The 21003-nt window shown below is 38.2% G+C and overlaps 1 protein-coding gene across 8 annotated transcripts in view; it reads left to right on the plus strand.

Moving 5' to 3' along the window:
* Positions 1-1394: 1394 nt before the first annotated feature.
* ADAM22 (ADAM metallopeptidase domain 22) overlaps positions 1395-21003 on the plus strand; it is a 115471-nt gene continuing 95862 nt past the window's right edge. For all 8 annotated transcript variants that reach the window (XM_066552956.1, XM_066552966.1, XM_066552976.1 and 5 more), the window contains exons 1-2: positions 1395-1447; positions 1865-1941. In XM_066552956.1, the coding sequence (XP_066409053.1) occupies positions 1421-1447; positions 1865-1941 (104 nt within the window). In that variant the 5' untranslated portion in view covers positions 1395-1420. The remainder of the gene's footprint in view (positions 1448-1864; positions 1942-21003) is intronic.

Genomic DNA, 21003 nt, shown 5'->3' on the forward strand with positions numbered 1-21003 from the left:
ATTCTGTGGGTGTCATTGCAGATGCCAGCTGGATGTAGATTTTTTTGTTTGTTTATTTTATTTTTAATTTCTTCATGCTTTCTTTTTGATAGAAAATATGCTTTTAATATTGATGGTAATTAACCACCTATTATTTACCCAGATAAGGTGAAATATATGTAATACATATATTCATTTGGTGAAAAAGGATACATTTGTTCAAAAAAAGATGATAAATTATCCATAAAGAACCACTTAGCAAAGACCTGGTGGCGTGTGTTACAAAGCAGGTTAGATGTAGTGGAGAGAGACAAAAGGATATCTGACACTGAGTTATATCTATTGAGGTGCCTTCTAAGGAGCTTTCCAGTTTTACTGCATCCTTCTGAAGTGTAATGTAAATGTGTAGAATTTCTTGTTATGCAATTTTTTGTGCAACTTCACAGTAGAGACACAGCCAGGCATTTTTGTAGAGGGCCCTCAGCCTGAGCATCCTCTAGTAAGAGAAACTGTCTTAACTTCTGGGTTTTTAAAGGATTCATCTGTTTATATATATATGTATTCATGGTCGTTGTCTTTTTTATTTATTAATGCTCCTGCTTATATATGTAGACATAACAAGAAAATTTTGCTGTAGGGCAACTAAAAGATGTAATAAACAAAAATGTCATGATTCCCTCAACTTTCCTTTTCATTGCTGCTGTTCTTTTCCAAGGAAGCTGGTATTCTCAGCTCTTCTGGATTTAATGTCTATTGAAAGCCTGCCAGTAGTTTTAGAAAGAGTTAATTTGATGATTCACATTATCCCATCCTGTCCCGTGTTTCCCAGAATTTTCAATAAATCATTTGTTACAGTTGTACTATCCTGTATTATGTTTATTTGGAGAAGTTTAGTTTAGCGTTGTAAGTGGCTCTTCAGCGTTTCCTTTTAGGTCCTCTGTCTACATGCTTCAAATCTTAATGTGCACTTTTCAATGGAATCAAAATAGGAACAAAGTTGATACTGTTCCAAAATGTCTCCAAGTAGCTTTCTAATTAATTAGTTAAATAACATGGCTGTTCCCTTTCTTGGGTGTTTTCAGGTCTAGAAACAAGTGTTGCATTTCTATTGGATAGCTGAGTATTTTCTTCCACTACTACTAAAAAAAACCCTCTTGTTCCTGTCAGTTGGGACTTACAAAGTGTTCCCATGTTTGTCTGCTATAGGACTGAATTAAAGGAACCATTTGGGGAGAATATATGGTAAAGAAAAGAAGAAAAGAAAGGAAGCAAGCAAGCAAGCTGTTTCTCTACCATCCGTTTTTCTTTGGTTTTAGTAGCTGCTCAAGGGTTTGGAGTTTTGGGAACCTTTTAGAGGGTTGTGAGTCAGAGCTTTACAGAAAATGCAGCTGATTATATTTTAGCCCATTGCTATCCCCTCGCTGTATGAGAGTCTGTGTGAATGAACAGTTTCTTCCAGGCAGTGTTGGTGAGATTTTTGAGAGTACAGTTGTCTGACCAAGCCAGTCATGTCTCAGCTGTTCTCTCTGGTCTGTGTCCAGAGTCACTGTAAGGAACACGTGAGCCAGGGGAGGTCTCACTTCCCTTTGTTGGGAAGTTTTGCCCAGGATGGGAATTTGAAGAGCTGTTCCTACCGTAGATGGGTCAAGATGGGGGCTGCTCTGAGTCACAGATTGTGTTGTTGGGAATTCTTGAATAAGTCTCATAGATTCAGAAAACTGATCTTTTATTCATTATCATAGACTGCTTTGTCTGTTTCAATGCAATTTTATTTGGGTAGTGACATATTTTTACTTACTGTATATATCTTGTTTCTGCATTTTCAAACCAGTACAAAAGGTTTTGCCATGACTTAATAATAATTCTAGTCTTTTCTATATTGCAGTCTACCCACATTGCTCGAGCCAGCTTCCAAGTTGATGCTTTTGGATCATCTTTCATCTTAGATGTGACACTAAACCAGTAAGTAATGACTGTATCTTACACTACATTTGTCCAAGACCTGGTGCCTGTGAAATGGAATTTTCCAGTGGAGTTTTTGGAGGATGTATTATAGCAAAAATATGATTTTAGGTATTGAATTAATTTGTAATGGTATATTTTAGGTTCTTTTGTTACTTTCTTGAGTAGCATTGTAGGCTTTGATATTCCCATTGTTACTACTTGGTACCTATTCCAGTATGATTATCATTTTAGTAGCATAATTTCACTTCACAGAATCACAGAATGGTTCAGGTTGAAAGGGACCAGTGGGTCATCTGGTCTAACCACTTATCCATGCAGGGTTATCCTAGAGCGCATGGCACAGGATTGTGTCCAGATGATTCTTGAATATCTCCAGTGAGGGACTCCACACCCTCTCTGGACAATGTGTTCCAGTGCTCCATCACCTGCACAGTAAAGAATCCTCATATTTGGGTGGCACTTCCTGTGCATCAGTTTCTGCCTGTTGCCTCCTGTCCTATTGCTTGGCAGCACCAAGAAGAGCCTGGTCCATCCTCTGGGCACCCTCCCTTCAGATACTTGAAGATATTGGTGAGGTCTCCTCTCAGTTGTCTCTTCTCAAGGCTGAACTGGCCCAGCTCTCTCAGCCTTTCCTCCTAAGAGAAATGCCCCTGTCCTTGAATCATCTTTGTTGCCTTCTGCTGGACTTGCATCAGGAGCTCTGTGTCTCTCTTGTTCTCAGGAGGCAGAACTGGACACAGCCCTCCAGGTATGGCCTTGCTTCTGCCAGTTTACCATAAAGGCAAATTACAAACTTCATACAGAACACCCCAGGATATTAAAGGGGGGATCTCCCAATAACTGGTAGCTCTGAGAATTTTAATAACCAAGCATAAAGTACTGAAGATACATCAATTGCACAACAGCTAATCCTCAAAAAACAATGAATACTTGGGAATTAAGTTTCTCAAGATGTGTTTACAGCCTTTGGGAACAGAGAAGCATTGTAAAGCAGTAGCACTGTGAACTTCAGTCCACGAGAAAAGATTGAATAATATTAAACTTACAGTGAAATCTGGTGTGTGGCTTTCACTAATGAGTTTTTGCAGTAGTCTTTTAGCACAGCTATTTTAACATAGGAGTTGCTTTGCTTTTCTGTCCTGAAGTGAAAAGAGAATAAATAATAGAGTAAATAGAAGTGTTTTGTTAAGTAATTCAGCTCCTAATAATTGAACATAATGTTTTGTGGTTTGGTGTAAGAGTTTGCATGCAATTGCTGCAAGTTTTTCTGCTGTAAAGATGAACTTCAGGTTGCAATGACACCCACTCAAATATCAGGTTTGTTTTTTCACTTGTAAATAAACTTGAAACAGTGGCAATTTCTTTATGTGCACTGACATTAGTTAAGAAGCACATGTGAATCCCTGCTGGTTACAGACAGTGGAGACACTGTGCTGCTGGAAGGAGAAGGCAAGAGGCTGCTTTAGAAGTATGATTTTACAACAACTGTATTTTAAAACAGTTATAGAGGAAGAATTTCTTGCTGAAAAGCACCAAATCCTTGATACCAAAATGTTTCTTGGAAGTAGAAATTTTGTAAAGTATTTATACCTTACTGAGAGTAGGCTGCACAAACCTGTTTTAATTTAGCAGGTTAATGGTGTGGTCACAGTTAGTTTCTAAAACATCAGTATTGTCCTTACAGTATAAACTTCAGGTCATCTTAAAAAAAGTAAACACATTTACTAACGGTCTATGAAAAGAGAAGTTAAGGCTTTGATTTTATGAGCTGCGGCTTTGTAGGTGTTAGAAAATGTCTAGGTAGAATTTTTGTTTATGCACATAGACACGCAAACATATGTTTAACATTTAATCTGTTTTGAGCTGAGTGCCATTTTCGTGTGATTCCTTTATTGTCTTGGATGGTATTGCACAAGTATGTGTATGGTAAGACTGTGAAAATGCGTTCTTATTGTTCTTGAGAGTGCCGGAATCCAACTCAATATTAAAAAGATTCACTTTTTATAATATGAAAGAAATTCTATCAAAAATTGTGCAAAATGAAAAGAAGAAGGCTGCAAAGAAATCAGGATTTTTGGCTGCTGTCCCGATATCTAAATCAACTTTTAAACTACCTCTGCAATATTATTTGCAGATCATCAAATAAAAAGGGGGCCAGGTATACCAGAGCAACATTTAAAATGCATTTTTAATTATCATTCCTGTGAAAAAATCTTTCATCAGAAGGTTGTAAATATTTTTTCTTTTCTTACTCTCCATATTATATTCTGTCTGTATATTTAGACCACAGTAGCTCTATAGTTGAAAAGTAGTTAAATTCCTGTAAGCAGTAAGATTAAAGATTTTACTTATCCTCTGCAAAAACTATCAGTTTAGTATTCATAACTGAACCTCTGCTAATATCTAAAGCAAGCTGAAAGAGGCTCTTGTTGTAAAATTAGCTCCTATGTATAATACACATTTGAGAAATGTTAAAGATGGTATGGGGGACACAAGGAGAGAAATAATTTAAAATAGATAGGTTGTCAGAAAGGAGGGCCTATGCCAGTCTCCTTCCTTGCCAGTCTTCATGTTGTTTACCGCTTAGTGTACCTGAATATACCTGAGCATCATCTGTAGTTACAGTATCAGTGGAGATCAGTCACAGTGAAAGTGTTCATTCTCCCATATAGTTCACCAATTTATGGAGGGAAAAAAGTTCAAAATTAAAATGAGAGTAGCAAACTGGGAGCTTAAAAAAAAATAAATCAGAAGTTAAAATATGCTCCTGACCCCAGATGTTTTTCCGCAAATATTTTTTCTTCTTTTGCTGCTTTCTGTGTGGGTGTTATTTTCTCTATTCTTTTCAAATCCATATTTTTATCTGTCAGATTCTCTGTTCCCTCTGCTGCATTTGCCTGTGCTGTTTTATACATACTCCTGTTGTGTACCCTATTTTATTTTAGATTCTGTTGTGTTTGTGTATTTTCCATCTCTGTTCTTATTCGGTTCTCTAGGGTCACACATTTCTTTGTCATCTTTACTCATCAGGAATAGTTGTCCACTTAGCCACCACCATAGGTACTGCAAAAATTTCTTATATTTCTTTAACTGTTTCCTTGTTAACTTTCTGTACACTCGCAGTGAGTCTGGCAGAAATGTTGATGGTGTCCTGCTTTTCTCTCTTCCCCCATTGCCTGATTTTACCTCTTGTCTTCCCTTGTTGCTATTGTTTTGGGGTGTTAGTTGAAGCACCTTTCCCTTCTTCTGCCACCTCCCAGAGCGGTGGCCTGCAACCAAAGGCTCACTGATTTCTGCTGCGAAACAAGCAGCGAAGATACAGGAGCTGGGCAGGAAAATAAAGAAGTGGACATTACATGAACATTTCACACATCAGGAAAACTGAGGCCCAGGACAGGAGTATTGGGCAAGTCCTGGATGCAAGTGAGAGGAAAAAAATGAAAAAATTTCCAACTGGCATTAAAATATGGCAGTTTAACATTGAAATCTGTGTTCTTGCTTATTTTGGATCTTAACCACTTGTGAATGCAGATTTGTTCACATTAAATGCAGATGTAAAATATCCTGAAGTATAACCTGTAATGATAATGGAAAGTAATAAGCTGTTAAAATTACAGTGTAGTTTCCCTTTTTCAGTTTTCCTTAGTGATGATGGTGTTTTCTCCATATACATCGCCATTCTTTCTCCCTCCTTTTTTCCTGAGTTGCCATAGTGTTTCTACAATGAGCTTTTTTCTAAGATACAGTGTTTCTTTCTAACTTCCTTGCCTGTTCAGCTGGCTGCAGCATTTACAAAGGAGCTTTCAGATCAAATCAGCTGTATTTTTAGGAGGTTCAATCCCTTAGGCAGAGGTTAGGGATGCATTCGTGGCTTTGATGTGTTTATGAGTCCGTTGCCTTGGTATCCGTACGCGTTCAGGGCTGCATCCAATGGAGCTGTTTTCTCTGGCTATCCTCATTAGTGCTGCCTCCAGCAATGGCAGAGCCAGGGCCGGCCAGCAGCACAGGCAGGTGCTGCTCCAGCCTTCCCACCCTCCACAGGTGTCCAGCCACTGACCCAGACCTGTGCAGGGGTCCCACAGCAATGAAGTGTGCTTCCTCATTTCCTTATTTTAATTCCTTCCTCTCAAAGTTTTTAATGCTGTGGTGACATCTGTGGCTCAGCAAATGGCTGTTTATTTTTTAATATAGAATATTTCTTCTTAAATGTAGTCACACAACCATTTACACTCTCCTCTTGTGTTGTAACTATGTGATTAAGCAGCAGAGCTCATCAGGACGAGTTTCTGAAAGTCTCTTTGAATCCCTTTTGCTCACATATATCTGTCTTAGAGCACCTGAGGCAGGGCATGTTTGTTCATGGGTGAAGCAGCTGTGACCTGATGTCATGATGGCCCAAAGCAAGCTGTGGTTGTGGGCTGGAAGGAAGGAGAGTGCTGCTGGATGGGCAGTTGGAAAAACTGTAGTTTTTGTGCTGGATGGGCTCTGACATGGGGGGATCACCCCAGGTTCACTTAGTGGAAACCATGATGGGCAAGAAAGATGATGCTGCAGCATCACCCTTTGTATAAAGGCTGTGGTGTCTCCATCATGGAGACAAGCAGAGAGTGTTTCTTGAGTGTGAGTTTGAAACGTGGTCACTTCTGAGGTGCAGTGTGGACACCAAAGAGTTTCTTGGCCTTCAGAAAGCTCCCTGAAGCATCTGACCACCTGTGTGTGACTTGGCTTCTCATGTTATAACAGGAAGAGCCCTCTCTGATCCCTGATCCTGTCCTTTTCTTTGTGAGAGTGAACACGTTGGTAGCCTGGGATCTTCAGGTTTGTGGTGATGGGGAAGTGCTCTGAAGTGCTCTATTTATGGTCACAAGCATAAATAAGGATTTCAGCCTTATATTTAGTGCTTCAGGACTGCGCTGTCCTTCCTGGTGACAGTCAGTCACTAGGATGGAGCAGAACCATCAGCTGCTTTCTCTTCCTGCAATACAATTTTAATTCCTTTGGTCCATGTTTTAGTGGAAGTTTAATCTACACAGAAGTAGTAGGCTGGGTGAGATATGATCAGAAACTCTGCCACTTCAGGAAGCTCACACGTCATCTGTTCCAACTGAGCACCTGCCCATGTCCTGAAGGAGGACCAGCACATTATAAATTGATGGTTGTCATGATCAACTACTTTCAGAAGGCTGAAAGATTACATATGAGGCAATTTTTAAAAACTCTTCAATAATTTTTTTTCTATGTGGAAAATAAACACCCTTTTCTCTTAGTTTATTAAAAGGTAGGCAAAACCGAAAAAGCTTATTCAGAAAATATTGATAGATTTTTTGTATATGTCAATCTTAATTTAAATTATTTCTGGTTAGTGATACTGCAATGTTCCTGGCACCCCAGAAATTGGATTGTTTTGCTGTACCACAGAATGTGTTTTGCAGCTACTGCTGAGAAGGATACAGACATTCCTCATGCCTTGTGGGGAATGTTTATTAGGAATGTCTTTTAACTAGGGTTTTGCAAACCTTACAGGATCAGACTGTAAACTTCATCAAAAAATTCTGAAAAGAGAAGCAAAATAAAAGTCATCTTGACAGACAAGTGTCAGCTTTTTCATGAGATAAACTGCCGAAACTTTGCCTGTAATTTCTCTTGGCAAATGGTCTCCAACACTAATATCAATGTGTCATGTAAGCTGTAAATGAAAAACATATTCCTAAATTTGCTCTAAATTGTAAACATTTGGCTCTGTGGAATTCAAATGGATTAATTTCCCCAAGTGGTTTAAAAAATGCAGTTGCACTGTTCGTAACTTCTGTGGTTTTTGGTGAGTTGTTCTCCTGTGCTGCCCCTGTGAGTCTCACGCTTCTCCTGGTCACCCGCAGGAGGGGAGCGAGCGAACCCATCTGCCTTTGCTCCTCCAAAATGCTCTGTGCTTCTGTGCTTTCTGGTCTCTGTCACTCTTGTAGTGATGCCTGGTAACTGTTTGGGTAACTGTGTGTGGTGAGCGGTGGTCAGATCAAACCTGAGGAGGATCAGCTCTTCCTCTGAGCCCTTTTGGGCTCCCTATGGTCCAACTCAATCCCTTATTAGTTACTTTAGTGAATGTCTTGGCTGCACACAGTCCTGGTTTTTCTCACTAGTGGCTGCAATTTACTGGGGTCAAAGGAATTCAAGCTAAGTTCACTTTTCTTGTTCATGCTGTGTTCAGGCTATGGAGCCCCACTTGGATATGATGACATTTTAGAAATTGATTCTTACTTAAAATAATAGCCTTTTCACCATATGAGAGTGCTCTGAAACTTTATTATTTATTATCAATTTATGTGTAGAACAATATAGACTGGGCTCAGGTCTTCTGAATGAGGCACTGAATCATGTTCTGCACTATCTTTGAATTATTTGTTAAGTAATGTTTATTGTGTGCTCTGTGACCAACAGCTGACCCAACAGGACTGTTCTTTCTCAGCCCTCTTTTGAGGCCATCTCCCATCACACTCTGTGATGGAAAAGCTACTGTGGTCATAAGTGCAAAGTTATGTGGGCTTGAGAAACACTTTCTCACTGATGCTGTTGCTTAATTTCAAGTGTTGATTTTGTTGTCTGGGAGGCAATTATTTTGTTTGTTGCTAACACATATTTTGTACAAACTGTTTTGAATGACTTACTTTTTTTACGCTTAATGAAAAACGTTGATTACGCAGAGATTTCTAACAACTGATTTTGTTTGGGCTGAGAGACAAAGAAGGGTAAGGAAAAAATCCAGGGTTTTACTAGTGTAACACTAAACATCCTGAGACTGGGGAAGTTGCTTGGGGCTATGCAGTCAGACTTGTAGCATCATCACTCAGGGCTCCTGCCTTTTGTGTTTGTTTGCTCGTTTGTTTGTTTTTCATTTTTGTGTTTAAGTGTGAGACTTAGGAATTTGTAAAAATATAAGTTTTTTGATTGCTAATTAACCTAATTGATAAACATTTGAACCATAGTTTCAGTCTGAAAAAGCTCTGTAGCATGGAGTTCTCCTCCCACCTCAGTGTGTATAGTGTATTAGTTCTTTTTGTTATATTCAAAGTTTGACCTCCTGGATCTCTGACAAAATGGCACCTTTTAAGACCTTTAATAATTTCTTTGCCTTTTGATGACGTACCCAGTGTTTTGATGACGTATCCAGTATTCTTTGCTGAATTATACATTCACTACTGTCTTTTATCTGTGTCATGTATAAAGGGTAGCATAGCTTTTGCATTTCTTATTGAAATCCTTCTTTCCATTGTTCCCAAAATTTGCCCAGGACTTAAATTTTTTATTTTTTTAAACTTCCTTTTTCTCACTGTAGAGTTGACTATTTAGTAAATATGAACAATGTTCTTTAGTCTTATTGTATAATCACTATTACTTTTGAATTTATAATCCCATGCAAAAAAATCCCTGACTAAGTTGGGCAAGAAGAATTTTCGATAAACCTATGTCAATTATCTATAAGTTTATTATCTTCCTTCAGTTTGTTTTGTACACAGTTCTATTATGCTTAAAACATCTCTTGAAAGGATAAATTGCTTTTGATAACTCAATTACATTTTTTATATTATAATTTAGTTTTAGGTCAACAAATTTCTGCTTCCCATTATTTCTGTATTATTGTCAATAGATTTGTTGATTCAGTACAAGTTGCTGGTAAACACTGTTGAAATCAGCACAGGTTTGCTGCTGACTTCAGTTGGATATGAAAAGTTAAAGTGATGTCTGTGAAATTCCAGTGAGTGCTTTATTGGCATCCTGGTTAAAGTGAGGACAAAAGGTAATTTGTTTAATTTACCTGTTATTTCCAAGTGTGTCACTGTGCATCCCTTCATAAGATACTTCCCTAACCCTTTAAAAATTTTATGAAAGGCCATTCCTTTGTTTTCCCCTCAAAGGATGTGATAAAGAGTATTTTACTGTGTTTAGGCAATTGCATTTACTGGAAGCAATGTTTGTTGGTTTAGAGTGATTAAAATATATGGAATTATCAGCACTAAGTAAATTGCCTTTCCACAGTCTGAATTTTTCTGACACAAAAATAATTATAGAGAATGTATTAGTGTATATTTGTGAGTGTGTGTTTGTGTAGGGCAAAAAGAGATTAATTATCCTGAAGAGATATTATCATTCTATTAGCATAATGTTTTTCATTCTTGATGATATACCTTAGATTACCAGGTCATTTAGGAGAAATATATTTCACACACACATATACAGAGATACCTCATAGCTACAGATCAGTCATATATTAGTGCTATATTTAGTGTGTTTTAAGTAAAATGGTTCAAACTAGGGAAAGAATCAAATAATGTTTCAGCACCTATGAATTTATCTTCTAAGTGTCAACTATCTCCAAATGACTGTAACTTTAACAGTCAAATATCCTTTAGCCATTGTGAGAGATTTTACAAGCTTTTTTTTTTTACAAGATTTTACAAGAAAAATTGTGGTTTTTTATTTAGCCTGTAAAAGGGACTATGATAGTTAAAGTGTAATTTCTGGATTTACTGTTCCTCTGAAATGGAATTGTGTCTTTATATGCTAATATCAGTGTAAGCACCAGAGTTTTTACTTGAATGTTTGATTTGTATTTAGATTACTGCCAAATCCATAAATACTACAAAACAAACCCTTGACCTTATCAACTAGTTCTTTATTTGGTTATGATTTAACAGCTAGAATACAATTCATGTTTACAAAAGCAAGTGGCAGCCATAGCCGAGTTGGTCTAATAGGAGCATTATTTTTTTTTGCTTCCTGCCACTTAGATTCTCAGACCACCATGGCTACACCACTCCTATGGCCCTGTGAATTGGTACTTATAAATAGTGGGCAGAGTAAAACACAGGAGGAGGGTAGTAAAGAGGAAAATGCATGAAGTAGAATGTGAATAGCAGGTATTTTCTCTACTATCATTTATAGGGCATCTCTTCCCTGAGTCAGCAGCCTTCCTGCTGATAGAGTTTTCTTCATATGCCTCTTCTGGTGTTGTCCAGCCACTCGGCCCTGTTTTTTACTTTCTCCTTGAGAACTCCTTTGGCATCACGATCTTCTGTAAAAATAACACTTACAGAAGCAGAGGAAGTGCTGAAGGACTTTTAGCTTGGGGCTTAAATACTATCCTCAGCTAAGCAGTGAAATGAATTGAAATTTACTTTTCTAGACAAGGAGTCAAGGGATGCATAGAGCTAGGAATGAAGATATGAAGAATGAAAATTGTCAAAATGATTGCACTTTCTGCTGGGGAATTGAGGACCTAATGGATGTCTGGAAAAATCATCAGCATATGAACTCTTGGTCTTTAATTTTGTAAGATTATATGAGAAATAGGTTATTCAGCCAGTTTCTATTCAGGATGGTGGTTCTTCTTAGATGTGTTTTTAATCCAGAAACTGAATCAACTGGTGTTATTAAAACAATGTATTGTTAACATATGGAATATCTTAGGTAGCAAATAACAGTGCTCAGCATGCACACACAAACCCTGCTGTACCTAAGCATTGGACTTGTTTGCTTTCTTTGCAATATCTGATGAAAGGTGCATCTTTGAAGCCCACAGCTATTTCTTTCTGTGGTTGTGTGAAATTTATGTAGCATTTTAGTGTGTTTTGCTAATAAGTGTGAGATGGGTGTGCCCATGTTTCCTCACTCAGTGGCTGGAACAGGCTTCTTCTGCCAGACAATCTGTATGGAGTGGTCTTTAATGTAATTGTTTGCATTTGGCTGGGACCTGCTAGTGGGTAAAACTGCATTTGCAGACAATTGTGTCACCTTAGTGCAGAAAGAGTTTCCTTGAAGCAAACCACAAACAAATCAAATTCTTCAGTTTGGTTTGAAAGGCTTTGCACACTGTGCTGCAGTTTTCTCCCTGGCTGTATTAGCATGAGATGCAGCAGGTAATAACCCCTCTACATGGGTAGACTTCTTTCCTCTTCCAAAACATGCACAAAAATCAGGTTTTCAAACCCCAAAGCACCAATTATCGAATGCAAATCTGGCAGGAAGTACTGATCCTGCTCATTGCCCTGTTTCCCAGGGGTGCTGTGGCCAAGGAAGCCAGAAGCTGCCCTCACCCACTGGGGCTGTGTCCTGCCCCACTGGTGCTGCTGCTCCCAGCAGCTCGCTGGGCTGAGTCAGGGCCACGGCCTTTTGTCACAGAGTTTTCACCTGGAGGATGCATTGGCATTGCAGACTGGCTTGTGGTAGACAAACATTCCATTGGTAAACCTCTTATTTCTTCATTATGCCAAAAGCTGCTCTGTTTACATACTGTAGATGAGGGTTTGCTTGATCACCTGATACTCTCACAACTCAAACCCCTGGAGTTTGGATCCTTTGTAGGCCTTTGAACTGAGGCGTTTGTGATTCATTGTTATTGTGTTATTCCGTAAGGGCCCATCTATTTCTCTGTTTTTTCAATTATATTAAACATAAATATTCCTTTCAAATAATTTTCTGATTTGAACAGAATTCACTATGTCTCTAAAATTCTTCAAATATCGAATTGCTTACTGTTTGTTTTTAGTTCTTTATTGCCCAAGTTGTATGATGAAATAAAGCAGTAGATGAATAAAGCAGTGAGAGATACCTTATTGTACACCTTATCAAAAGAACCGCATTTTAGCTTTTCTCTTTCTTTTCAAGTGTTTTAATGAAGGATTATGGAATCTGCTTGTATTACTATGAAATAAAAATGGATTTGTGTAAGCCAAAAACAATCCTTTTATCAATTGGCTGAAGTACTGGTTATATAATAATAACTCTATTTCTTTAAAAAAAAATAAATGACAAAACAATGTTAAAAGAGTATTTATCTTTTGTCCTTTTCTGTTCCATTTACTTTATTTCTAGCCTCCCAAAGGAAATAAAATGCTGTCATCCAGTGTGATATACAGTGAGATGATGAAGAAGAATCATCTTGTATTTTTATTAAAGATGACCTACAAAGACATATTTCTTCTAAATTGGGCTTCTGCCCTTTTTTGAGATGTAAAAGGTCATTTGAAAAGAAAAATCTTTTTTTTCTCTTGATCTTCACTTCTTTCTCCAGAGAAACAGACCCATGTAAAATCTAGCTTTTATAATAGCTGAATTTATTTTTACCCAGTGTTGTTTACCTCATATCAAATCTCCTTGTTCTTGCTGAAGAATCTATTGGGGAGGGTATAAAAATACAGGAAGAATTCAAACATGTGGGCTGTGCCCATCTCCCAAAGTAAAACCCCTCCTGATGACATACTGAAGGTTGGCCTAAATATCAAAGGTATGAAATTTGCTTCAAAAGAACAACATTAAAGCACTCATGTCCAAAGGGCATGACAGATTTTCAGCTCTTGGTTGCATGTTATCAGATATACCATAGTGAGAATTCTGAGACTAAATCATGGTAGAGATAACTAAATACCCCATCTTAAAGGTTTTCTCTCTACAAAGCAGGTCAGTTAGAGGAAAACTGTGCTCTGTCTGATTGTAAATGTGGTAATTCCATGTGGCAGCCATTCAGCCTTCCTTTCACAGGGACAGCCGTGGTGGCGACAGTAAAATTACAATTCCCTCACTGCTTATTATTGCTCTTGCAATGAATCACGCTTTCCATTTGGCCTGTCAAATTTAGATAGTATTCAATGAAGTTTTGATGAGGGAAAGGAGAAGAAATGAGCTTGATGTAAGATTTCTATAATAGAATGATGCATGTTTTCAGAGCAAAAAAGTAAGGAAATTCTGATGTAGCTCTGCTTCCTAAAGGGACATCTATTTCTACATATCATTGAAGGGACAAAAAGCTTTTTGTTTTGTAGCCATATGTTTTATCATCACCTCTGTTTTTGCTTAATTATAAAAGTGGGAGAATTCTCCCAATGACTTGAGAGACAGTAATCCACCCAAAGGCATCAGATTGCCAATACATTTCTGCCTATGTCAGTTGGCCAATTTGATTACAGAGGAAACTTCCTAGAATTTAACCAAGGAATAAATTTTGTATATTTTACTTCACTCCAGAAAGCTGCTCATCAGTAAGTGGCAATAAGGAAATGTGAAGCTGTAGAGAAACAGTGAGATCAAGCTGAATATGATACTGTAACGAAGCTGCCAAGTCCAGCTAAAGAGATTAATATAAATACATTCCCAGTGTTAATGAAAAATGATGGCTGGAACTTTTAATTTATATGTGCACAGCCTTTGCTTTGGTACAGACTTAGATGGTTCCTTTTGTCTTTTTCTTTTTGGAAGAGTAGTTAAATCTTGCATTACAATGTATTTTCTGAGCTTGCTTGCTGATCTTTAGCCTCTACTTATCCATAATCATTCTTTGATCTTAATTTCTTTTTTACTATAAGAGGATGTATTTCTCTTTGGTGGTTTGCCAGAACATCACTGCTAATGGATTTCTGGTGTGCTAGAATTTTTGCAATAGCCAGATAGAATTATATTCCAATGGCCTGTAAATACATAATGTACTGGCACTTGAATTAGGCAGCTATGCTGTAATCATAATTTGCTTTCCCCTTTGCCTGTTTCTTAGCTAGACTACAGGAATTCAAGAGATGCAATTCATCACTTATGGAATGCGTTTGTTTTCCACATTTCATGGTATGAGTGATACAATTTTGCAGCTGGGAATCTCAAAGACTAGGAGCTGACACTTCTGAATTTCTACCTTTCCCCTGGGGACCAGGTTCTTGCATGTGTTTTTAGGGCTTTTGAGCTGTGAAGTTCAAAATCTGAGTTCACCTCAATCCTCGTCCTGCTCGGTCTGGAGAGCAGAAATGCAGCATTTTAGGCCCAAGCATACAGGTTTCCTGTCTGATGCCACTTCTGCTCTTTAATCCAGATTTCACTGACATTCTGTTGCAGTTCTTCCCAAATAGCCTGTTTAATTTAATTTTCTTTTTTTTTGCAAACTTACTCTTATTCCTGGATGAACTCATTGTTGAAATATAGTAATGTGTTTGATAGTAAATGTTTGAAAAGTTTATTTTCTTTTCCTCCTTCTGTAAAATCTTATATAAATATTCACTTAAACATGGTTTTCATGTAAGTACTAACAAGGGAGAAAACGTCACTGAATGTCCCCTTAAGCTGCTGTCTAAGTTAAATTTCAGGGATACAGAGCACTTGCTGCTTCTGTTGACTTTTTGGACTTTGTACAGAAAATTATCTTCGATCACACACACATATACACGGGTATATATACACACACACAGAAACACAGATGGGTATTTCTGCCCTCCCACCCTCTCCCCCCAGGTAGGAATGCATTTCAGACTTTAAGTAATTCATGCATGGCTCCTGTTCCTAATAGCAGCATAGAAAGGCTGATACTTACAATAGAATTGTCTAGACATTGTCTGAGTGTGCAGACAGTAAAGCAAGGTAGGTAATGCAAATTCTGGACTTGGCTTCTCATATGGGAGATGAACTTGAACACCTACCTCCTAGTGGGATTCTTTCAAATTTTCTGCTTTCCATTTCTGTCCCACTCCCCATCAGATTGAACACGAGGCACTTTGGCACTTTGGAGGAGTAAGATCTTTACGACTTTTGTTGCTTCTGCAGATAAATTCTAAAGGGAATTTTTAAAATTAAATAGTCTGCTTTTATTTTGGTTTCAATTTTTGCACCTTGATAATCATGCAGACAATTCCTGAGAGAAACTACTTTTTTGCTAAATGAACAGGAAAAAAACAAGGTGATTATTGCTTGGTCCTTGCAAAGTCTGTCACAAAAAAGGGCTTGCCCTTGCCTTTAAGTACAATAGTTCAGCACAATATGATTGAAATTAATTTTAATTCTTTCTGCACCTCTTTCCATTATGGACAAATGACAGCAGCAACATGCTGATGCTTTACTATGTCACCAAGAATAAGGAAAATCTTCAAGCTGAAATTCAGCAAGGAAAAGATGTGGACATTTTCAATATTTTTGTTGTATGGAAAGCAGCTTTAAACTGCTTTCAGAATTGTTTGCAGGTGAGTGTAAATCACTGAGGACATAATCCCTTCACCCCATGTTGCTGATAGCATAAGCTCCTTCCTACACACACAGGGAGAAGGAAGACCACCAGGATGCTGTCAAATTGACAGGGTAGGTCTTGGGGGAATGGCTGGGGAATGAAAAAATCATGAGTTGTTCTCTGTACTGTTGGCCCACTACGCCTTCAATATTTCTAATCTGTGTGCTATTCAAACAAAAATACACCAAAAGATGTTTTAATACTCTTGTTTCAGCTGTGTCACCCAGCAGAAAAAGAGAATGCCAGTGGAATTGCACAAGGACTGTGGCAAACTGTCATGCTCCTGCATTTGAACAATTGCTGCATTTCAGTTTTGCTTTATCCAAATCTAGTTCCTGGTTTTCAGTTATGAATTTCATATTATCTCTATTCAGACTTGTGTATAACATAAAATAATGTTATATGTCAAATTTTGCCCTTGGGTGAACATTAATAGTTCTGGTTGACTTCAGCAGGAGCTGCAAGCAAACATCCTAATAAAACGACTTTGCTTTAGACCTAAATCATCTTTTGATGCATTGCATATTCCAGGAATGTGCATCTCCCTGCTTTCAAAGTACAGAAGTTACAGGAATTATTAACAAGTCTCTTTCACTTGACCTTGGAAAGCCAAACAGGAGGAGCTAAATACTGTGTGGGAATAAGAGGTCAGTGTTTGAGCACCTTTGAGATCCCAGGCCCTGAAATCCACTGCCACCTTACCAAAGCATTTAGGATTTTGTAAGTCTATGTGGACAATTAACACCCTAACCAGAGCACAGTGATCTTAAACACCAGCTGTCTGTAGAAACTGCTATAGCTATGCTTACTGGGACACTTTAAGTGTTTGAATGTTTTTAAGCTGTATTTTTATTGCTATTGTACTGTAACTGCAGTCAGGTTTTCCCTGGGGTATCTGAATGTAGCTGACAACCTGTGCTGTGGCTTATTGTTGTTACTGAAGGGAAGAGGCAGAAGACCAATCTGTGGGAGGCACCTCACCACTGTCAGCAGTGAAGTTGGCAGAGGAACCTTTTAGAAATCAAGAACCCTTTCCCCTCCACTTAGACCATATGGCAACCAAAATCTTCCAGTTCATTACAAGGGAGCCGTAAGATAAAGGAATTTAAATTGCCAGTGAAAGACTAAGCCAGAGCTAGGAATAATCAATATACAAAGAAACCACCTGGAGAAGTTAAAAGGCTGAAGCTGTGTTGGGTATTTTGCAGCAGATTCTGATGGTTATTTTTATGCTTTTTAAATGGGTAAAGCAGGATTGCCTGCTTTCTTGTAAACTGGGGACACAGCTGTCAGTAAACTGAAGCTGGAGTAGGAAACATTTCTGTGTTTCTACACGTTTGTTCATTAATGCAAAGGAGAATTCCCAGTGCCTGATGTGGAACTTGGACCGAGTTTGTCATCCTGACTGGGGGACCAGAGTTGTTGGCTGCAGAATTTGCCTTTCAGGCACCAAGGCTTTTAAGCATGTATAGAATCAAAAGCTTTTCAACTACCCAGTCTTTAGAGTGTCTGGGATGTGGAAAACCTGATTTGAGGTTTTTTTCAGCAAATCAGCCCAAGTAGGGATTTTTAAAACAGGTCTGCTAGCTGTCTTGCTTCCTTAGGTGTCTGTTACTTTGTGAGATTTGACACTGGATAGATGCTGAACTAAGACAGAGAAATGCTTCAGGAATCTTTGGTAGCTGTTTAATGATTAAGCTGATGTTAGCAGCAGTCTGAAGAACAACAAGAATTTGCTGCTTTAGTGACTAACAGAGGGTGTGAATAGATCAACTCCTGTTTGTTTTTCTTGCATGCTTTTCCTTACTGATACAGCACCTATGCCTTGAAAGAATTGTTTTTATTCAAACTGTGACCCTGTTTAGTAACTTGCAAATAAACAGTCATATTCCCAGTTTGTATAATAAATGAGTAATGAGATTATGTTAATATAATTCCAGGGCTGGCTTTAGTGGTGTGCATGAAGTTCAAGATTGAGTAGTCCCGTCTAGTCCCCTTTGTATAAAGGTAGTTTTCTACCTTAGAACAAACTTAATGTCTTTGGGGTTATTGGGGTTTTTAACTGCAATGCATTTTATGAAAGATTTTTTTACAATTTTTTTAATTGAAAAAAACATGTTAAACACAAAATACAGATATGAAAAAACAGCATTAAAATAATACCAACATCCCCAAAGTCTCAAGTTGAATGTCTGATAAGAAATTGGGAGAGGTGTAACAACTTTTGGAAAATGTGCCAAAATATCACAGTTTTTGATGTCTTTCAGCATCAGTGCACCTGTGCTACAGAGAAGGCAGCTGGTGCTGCCTTGTTGATACTGTCATCTGCCTTCTCACTCTGGTATTGCTAGATCTCAAAAAGTTTAGAAAATAGCTGATTGCTCTTTCTGTCCTTGTTGTAACTTGCAAGGTGTGAGCAATAACTTGTCAGCACTATTGCATTTTCCATTTCATCCTTTCTATACCTGCGTTGCTCCCATTGATTGAATTAGTAATTTGGTATGATTTTATTTATTTTTTTTAGAGAGAGACAATGCATGCATATTGCTCTCCTGGTACCACACCGAGTCTGGCTGGTTTTTTGTTAACCCAGGCACTGTTTTCTGCTTGTTAACAGTCAACACTTTGTGACACTTTGAACTGTACAGCTGGAAAAGCATTAATTTTCAGTGTCACACCAGTGCATTCTTTGTGATAAATTTTTCTTCTACTCCATGATACTGAATGTGAAGGGTCTGTGGAGTCAGACACTTTCCAACTGTTGTGAGAATACTTGATGCAGGAAAGTGCACCCTTTATCAAGTGCCCCTTTGAACTCTTCCAGTGTGAGTGCTGCAGTTACTTGGCTTGATATCAAGAGCAGCATGACATTGCTGTTGCAGTCCCACCAGTGACTTATTACAGCAGTCCCTCTCCTCCTCCTTCCCTTGGGACTGACTCTCTTAGCTTGCATGCTGGATTGTCTCTTCTCACATATGGTTATTTTTGCTAAGGACATCAGGTCCAGGACATTTGTGTCCTTTAACTTTATTCCACATTAATTTCAAATTGCGTTTGCACTTGGAAAGAATGAACTGTCTCCATGCTGGAGACATAAGGATCTAAGTAATCAAAGGAGTTTTTCATCTTGCCCTCAATGTTTGCTTAAAGTTTTAATGTTATTCTCTTAATTTTTAAATTTTCAGGTACCATGTGGTATCTGCTGAACTATGGGGCTCCTGCGCTCTGTATGGATCTTAGTCCCGTACCAATTCTGCCAAAATACTGCAGAGCATATTTCTGGGTCCAAAAAGGGGAGATTTCAAGGTGACAATACAGGCATATTTATACAAAAGCATTGTTTTTTCTGTTCTGTTTTTTCCTTAGCTACTGTTATGCTTAGAAGCCTCATGGTGTTTTCACTGCATGCTCTGTACTTCTATCCCTCATAATTTAGGGGGTTGCCTCTATACCAAGGGGTGATTTATGAAATAAATCACCTATTATTTCAAGTCAACAGTCTCCATGCTTGCAAACTTGTGTAAGGAAAGGACTCTCTAAGACTGTCCTCAGTGCATAAATATCAAGTCATTTTCTTAGCAGCAGCCCCAGTGCTCTAATCCTCACCACCTCTCTGGAATTGTCCCAAGATATGTGTCAGGAGCTTGATGATGTGGTGGGGCTTTTTTCCTCTGAAATCTTGGGTTCATTTGGGGTTGTTTTTATATGGTTTTAAACTGTTAGAACACTCTTGTTATCCATGGGCTTTTTTATACAGTGATAGCTTTGTTTTCTTGTACCTTTGTCATGTAAGTTATTGCCCATACAGGTTTCCAACTATTACTTATACTTAACAGAAGGAATACCTATCACATGATGAAATTTGAAGTATGTGGACAACCTGCTATGTTTTAAACAAGATAGCCTATCCTGCCTGTGCCCCTCTCTCCTTTTCTTCTTTTTCTCCTTTCTTTGGGAGTAAACATTCATAAACACCATTTAATGTGGTGTATAAGATCAGTATACAGCTAAACTCCAGGGAAATGTTTTGGACTAAAATCAACATATGTATGTTTCTCTTGCAGTGTGGAACAGTCTTCTAGTTCTGACGTGTGCATAGTTTTTATGAGGATTGCTCTTTTCCTGTTGTGGAGCTCAGTGCTGCTACTTTTATAAACAGAGGATTATTAAGTACTTCCAGGCCTGTATAATTCTGGATTTCAATTTACAAGTGAAATAGAGACTCAGGATCATTGTTGATTTTAGATTGGTCTCAGATACTTCTAATTGCTTCTTCATGCCCCAGAATGTTCGTATTCTGGTCCCACTTATGTTTTTTGTCTCAAGTGTGTGAAGAAGGATTGGTGCTTGCCCCAGGTAGGTGTTTGCATAGTGTGCAAGTGTGTGCAAGAGCTTCTGTGTTTAAGCTGCCTTGGTAGCCCCCCCATCCTGTGTATCTTGGTTGTGTGCAGTTGCAGGGAGAGCAAGGGTGATCCAGTAGCCAGAAACACCCCTGGGGGTGGGCAGTCCCCAGATCTGCCCTTGCTTCACCCACAATCTTGGGAAATCACTCTATGTAACTCGGCCCATGTCTGTCCAGCAGGGTAGTAGACAATCTGTAACTTGAGAGGGTGCTGTGGGCATGTTAAAGAGTGTGAGCTGCTCACCTAATAGGTGGGCTCAAAACATGGGGGTTGAATACAGAACTTCCAAACACAAAGGCTTTAAGCGAAATTATCTATCTATCTATCTATCTATCTATCTATCTATCTATCTATCTATCTATCTATCTATCTATCTATCATCTATCTATTTATCATCTATCTATCTATTTACCATCTATCTATCATCTATCTATCTATCTATCTATCTATCTATCTATCTATCTATCTATCTATCTATCTATCATCTGTCTATCTCTATATGTATATCTCTATATGTATATCTCTCTATATATCCCAGGACCAAGTATGGTAGTAATTTGCTGTCTGAGTGGTGCACAGAGGCTTGTAATATGCACCCTCAGGAATGAGCTATCCTCTGATACTTAGATG

Source organism: Molothrus aeneus, chromosome 1, assembly GCF_037042795.1.
Source record: "Molothrus aeneus isolate 106 chromosome 1, BPBGC_Maene_1.0, whole genome shotgun sequence".
In the NCBI taxonomy this organism is placed as follows: domain Eukaryota; kingdom Metazoa; phylum Chordata; class Aves; order Passeriformes; family Icteridae; genus Molothrus; species Molothrus aeneus.